This window comes from Myotis davidii, unplaced genomic scaffold, assembly GCF_000327345.1.
Source record: "Myotis davidii unplaced genomic scaffold, ASM32734v1 scaffold545, whole genome shotgun sequence".
In the NCBI taxonomy this organism is placed as follows: domain Eukaryota; kingdom Metazoa; phylum Chordata; class Mammalia; order Chiroptera; family Vespertilionidae; genus Myotis; species Myotis davidii.
Window position 1 is genome coordinate 444,922 of NW_006296634.1, and position 4,475 is coordinate 449,396.

The 4,475-nt window shown below is 52.2% G+C and overlaps 1 protein-coding gene across 2 annotated transcripts in view; it reads left to right on the forward strand.

Annotated features, from left to right (window-relative positions):
- Positions 1–4,024: 4,024 nt before the first annotated feature.
- HBEGF (heparin binding EGF like growth factor) overlaps positions 4,025–4,475 on the forward strand; it is an 11,440-nt gene continuing 10,989 nt past the window's right edge. The window contains exon 1 of one of the 2 annotated variants that reach the window (XM_015569618.1): positions 4,025–4,393. In XM_015569618.1, coding sequence (XP_015425104.1) covers positions 4,348–4,393 — 46 coding nt within the window. In that variant the 5' untranslated portion in view covers positions 4,025–4,347. The remainder of the gene's footprint in view (positions 4,394–4,475) is intronic. The other variant, XM_006772430.2, reaches the window with a different exon arrangement.

The window sequence follows — 4,475 nt, forward strand, 5'->3', positions numbered from 1 at the left end:
AAGGAAGGAAGGAAGGAAGGAAGGAAGGAAGGGAGGGAAGAAGCATTTGTTTTTAATAACAGCTGTCACTGAGTAAGCAACTACTATGGGCCAGACATCGTATTCTGCTTTATGCACATGATCTGATTTAATCACACAAGAGTCCTATAATAATAGTTACTATTATCTTCATTTTGCAGATGAGCAAACTGTAGGTCAGAGAAGCTGAATAACATATCCAAAGTTAGAAAGCTAAAAGAATAGCAGAAACAAAATTTGAGCCCATGGCTGTCTGGCTTCTGAGAGTGTACCCATTTCACTGGCTGCCCTGCTGCCCTGACCTAATCCTCATTCCAGCCTGTGAGACAGATCCTTACCCTCATCCCCAGGACAGAGGGAGCACTGAGCCTCCGTAAAGCTGATGATGTTACTGCTGCTAGAAGCAGGGAGAGGGTGGCTGTCGCTTCATCCATTTATTCAGGGTAATGTTGAGCTTAAGAGCACAAGCCCAAGAAAAATCGAGGCTGAGATTCTTACTAGTAGGGTGACCTTGGTATTCACCCCTTTGAGTTTTGACCCTTTAACATGGGGAGGATCGTCTAGTTGTAGGACAGTTGGGAGGACCACCCAAGATAATGCATGTGAAGTGCTGAGCACGTGGGAAGTGTCTTTACTTAAAGCTCCCCTACCTCTGCCGTAGAGATTCAGATTTTGTTCAGATGCTTGACACATTATCCGGGTTAACTATGCAGACCAATTAGCTTCTGAGCCTGGCCAATGTAAGAATTACTTGCGAGTATAAATGCTTGGGCCCCGCCCCAAGAGGCCTTGAATTAGGAGGACTGAGCTGGGGCTTAGGCTTTTTTTTATCTTTAATAAATTCCCAGGTGATTATGATGCACAGCCACGTTTGGGGGAACCATCCTACTAGAGTAGACATCTCAGCCACAGTGGGGAAGAGACTCAGACTGGTTCCTCTCTGGGTTCCCTTCTCCCCTTTCTGGTTACCAGCACCTCTTTCGTCTGGTTCCTCCCCACTGGTTTCTGAGTGCTCTCCCCAAATCAAGGTCCACACGGCTTAGCAGGGAGTCAGTTAGTGGCTCTCAGAGTATCATGGACCTGGCTCTCCAGGGGCCTGGGAACCCAGTGCAGGGCGGGGAGGCAGGATGCCAGGGTTTCTAACCCCTTCAACTCACCAGTGCCCCATGGCCAGTAAGTCTCCAAGCCTCAGTTTTCTCCTGGTCGATAGATAAGGAAAGCAGAGTGGCCCTTTTGGACTCAGCTTCCTTAGAAGTGTATCCCTGGCACCTGACAGCCAGAGAGCAGGTAGGGGAAGACATGAAAGAATTCTGCCTAACTGTACTTCCCCATTGGCATCTCACTTGATGGTCACAATGATAGGGCATAAAATCCAATGTCTGCCTTGCTCTGTGACATCCACTGTTATCTGTCCCTAGCCTTTGCTCCAGGATTATCTTCTCTTCCTCCTCCCTTTCTGGCCTGCTTGCTGTTCCTTGAATGCTCCACACTTGTTCCCACCTAGCTTTTGCACTGCTTGCATGGCTTGGACTGCTTTTGCCAGGGATGACAACAAATCTGGTTCCTTCTTCTTATTCATGCTTCAGCTGGCATGTTACCTGCTCAGAGAAGCTTTTGCCTAATCAGTCACCGAATCTAAATTGTCATCCTAAGCATCGGGACACATCGTTTTGTAGTACATACATAATTGTATTTTTCTGTTGTTGTTAATCCTCACCAGAGAATATTTTTTCCATTGATTTTTAGAAAGAGTGGAAGGGAGGGAGGGAGGGAGGGAGGGAGAGAGCGAGGGCGAAGGGATGGGCGGGGAAAGAGAGAGAGAGAGAGAGAACCATCTATGTGAGAGAGGCACATTGATTGACTGCCTCCCGCATGCGCCCACATAGGGGCGCGGGATAGAATCTGCAACCCAGGTATGTGCCCTTGACCGAGAATCGAACCTGAGACTCTTTGGTCCTCGAGCTGATGCTCTAACCACTTATACACACCGGCCAGGGCCATTATTGTATTTCAGCGTTCATCTTGGCACTTGTCATCATAGCATCTATTTTTCCTTCTTTATTGACTCTGTCCTGCCTGTCTCCCCTGTTATAGAATGTACGCTCCTTGAAAGCACACCCGTGGCTGTCTGGTTTATTGCTGTGTCCCTGGTGCCTGAAAAGCATTCAGCAAATATTGGGAATAAACAAGTTAATGAGATTGCCCCTGCATTAACTGCCATTTCTTTTTTGGTCATTGGACGCTCAATGTTCTAAGAGGGGAAGTGACTGTCCCCAATACATTCCAGGCCTTTTGTCTTCTTTTCCAGGCCCTTCCGGTAAAACCTGGCTGACACACAAACCTAGCCGGGGTGAGGCTTCCAGGTGTGATGAAAGCTTGGAGTTGCCCTGTGAATGGGACTAAGGCTGATGTAGGGGTGAGAAGGCGGAAGAGCACGCAAAGGGAGAGGCAGGCTGGAACAGGACAGCAGGGTGTGAACCTGGCCTTGGGTCAGGGAAAGGTTGGGTGCCTTGGCTGTGTGTCTGGAAGTATTTCCCTCCCCCCTCCCCTGGGGAGAGCCCTGACCCCAAGGTGGCTTTGTTTGGGGGAAGCAGGTGATCAGACAGCTGCTGAGGGAGAAAAAAAAAAGGTGCGGCCTTCATGGTGACCATCCACGGAGGTCCTAGGCCCAATACCTATCACCCAAAGGAGTAATTCCATTGTTCAATCTTCAAAAACCGCTCTCCAAAGTAGGTGCTAATATTATCACCGTTATCCCCTTTTCAGAGGTGTGGAAACTGAGGCTCAGTGAGATTAAATAACTTGTCCAAAGTCAGAAAGAAGAAAAGTCAGGATTCCAATTTAGGGCTGTAGTAATTCCAGTGCCCCTTAGAACCTAGGCTGGGAGGGCTGCCCGGGGCAGGTTAAGAGGGCAGAGCCTGACTGACCCCTGCAAAAGTGGGGATGGAGAGGGACAGTCGGACAGACGATGTATAAATAGCAGGCCTGTTTTTATCCCTACACATGGGCGGAAGCAGCTCTATCTGGCACAATTTGAGGGCTCTGAATGCCAACCCAGCCCTCTGTCATACAAATCCCTTCTCAGCACGTCCCTAGGAGCTGAAATACCTACTGAGAGTCATTTCTTTGGGTCAGGACATTGACTTCAGAACACCCTAGCCACAATAAAAAGGTTGGAAGAGAAACACATCAATCTCCTGGCACCTATTGAACAAAGCAACCCTAGGCTAGCTAGCTTGGTCCTGCAGGAGTGGGCTCAGTTTTTATGTTGGGGAAGAGGGTGATATTCAAAGGCAAGGAAAAGTATGAGGCTTGTTTCATAGCCTGTGTTGTCCAATCCCAGAAGCCTGGGAATTATAACCCATAGTTCAAAAATCCTAATGGATACTATGTCCTCTAGGGGAAAGATGCGGGGAGCTGCTCCCTGGCTGAAGAGTCCTAACCTCCTTTGCTTTGGCTGGATTGATACCAAGCGCCTGCAATTGCAACTCTGGTTACCCTGGGGCTCATGAGATCTGCTGGCATTCATGTGTCTACTTTTTAAATGATAAATAAATGTATTATTACTTACTACTTACAGTGTTAGCAGGCAAAGAAGCATGTTTCCACAACTCAGAGGCTGACATGGTGGAGAGCCCTGGTTTGGAGCAGGAAGGCCTTAGGGACTGGGCCTGGGAGAAGGGAAGGAACGAGGGGTGTCCACGAACAGAACTCAGCTCAGCGGTCACAAGGCTGCAGCGCGGCAAGGGTTTGGGGAAAGGTAGGAACTGGTTCCCGCCACCTGCCGGTCACCAGTCTTACCCACAGTCAGGCCCCGGCTGCCCTGGCCTGGTCTCAAAAAATGTGAGCGCCGCCCCTACTCCCGCCCCCTTCCCCGTCGCGCCCGCCGGGTCGGGGGCTATTCTGCAGGCGCCGGGAGCCGGGCGATGTCCCAGCGCGGGAGGGGGAAGGGGAGGGCACGGCGCGGGCGGGGCGGGGCGGAGCGTCGGCGCCTCCCGGAGCCTTATTCCCGGCCGCGCGCTGGCAGCGCTCAGTCGACCGAAGGAGCCGCACGCTTCACGTTGCAGGCCACCCTGACCGAAGCGCAGGGTCACGGGCGGACGGACGCACGGACTGACCGAGGACGCACGGACTGACCGAGGGAGCAGACCGAAGCCCAGAGGCCACTAGCTCCGCGCAGGTTCCCGCAAGGCTTGCACCCAACAGCCGGCGGCGACCGTGCCCCACGGAATCTCCTGCGCTCCTCCCGCCCCAGTTCCTGTGCCAGCGCCCCGGGGCCGCTGTCTCCAAAGTGATTGTTGCCTCGTAGCCTCCGCTGGGTCCGGGAACATGAAGCTGCTGCCGTCGGTGGTGCTGAAGCTCTTTCTAGCTGCAGGTAAGAGGGCTGCCGACGCCCCCGGAGGTCTGGGGGCGGGGGGATGGGGACGCTCTGCTGGGGGTACCGGGGGAAGGTCGCT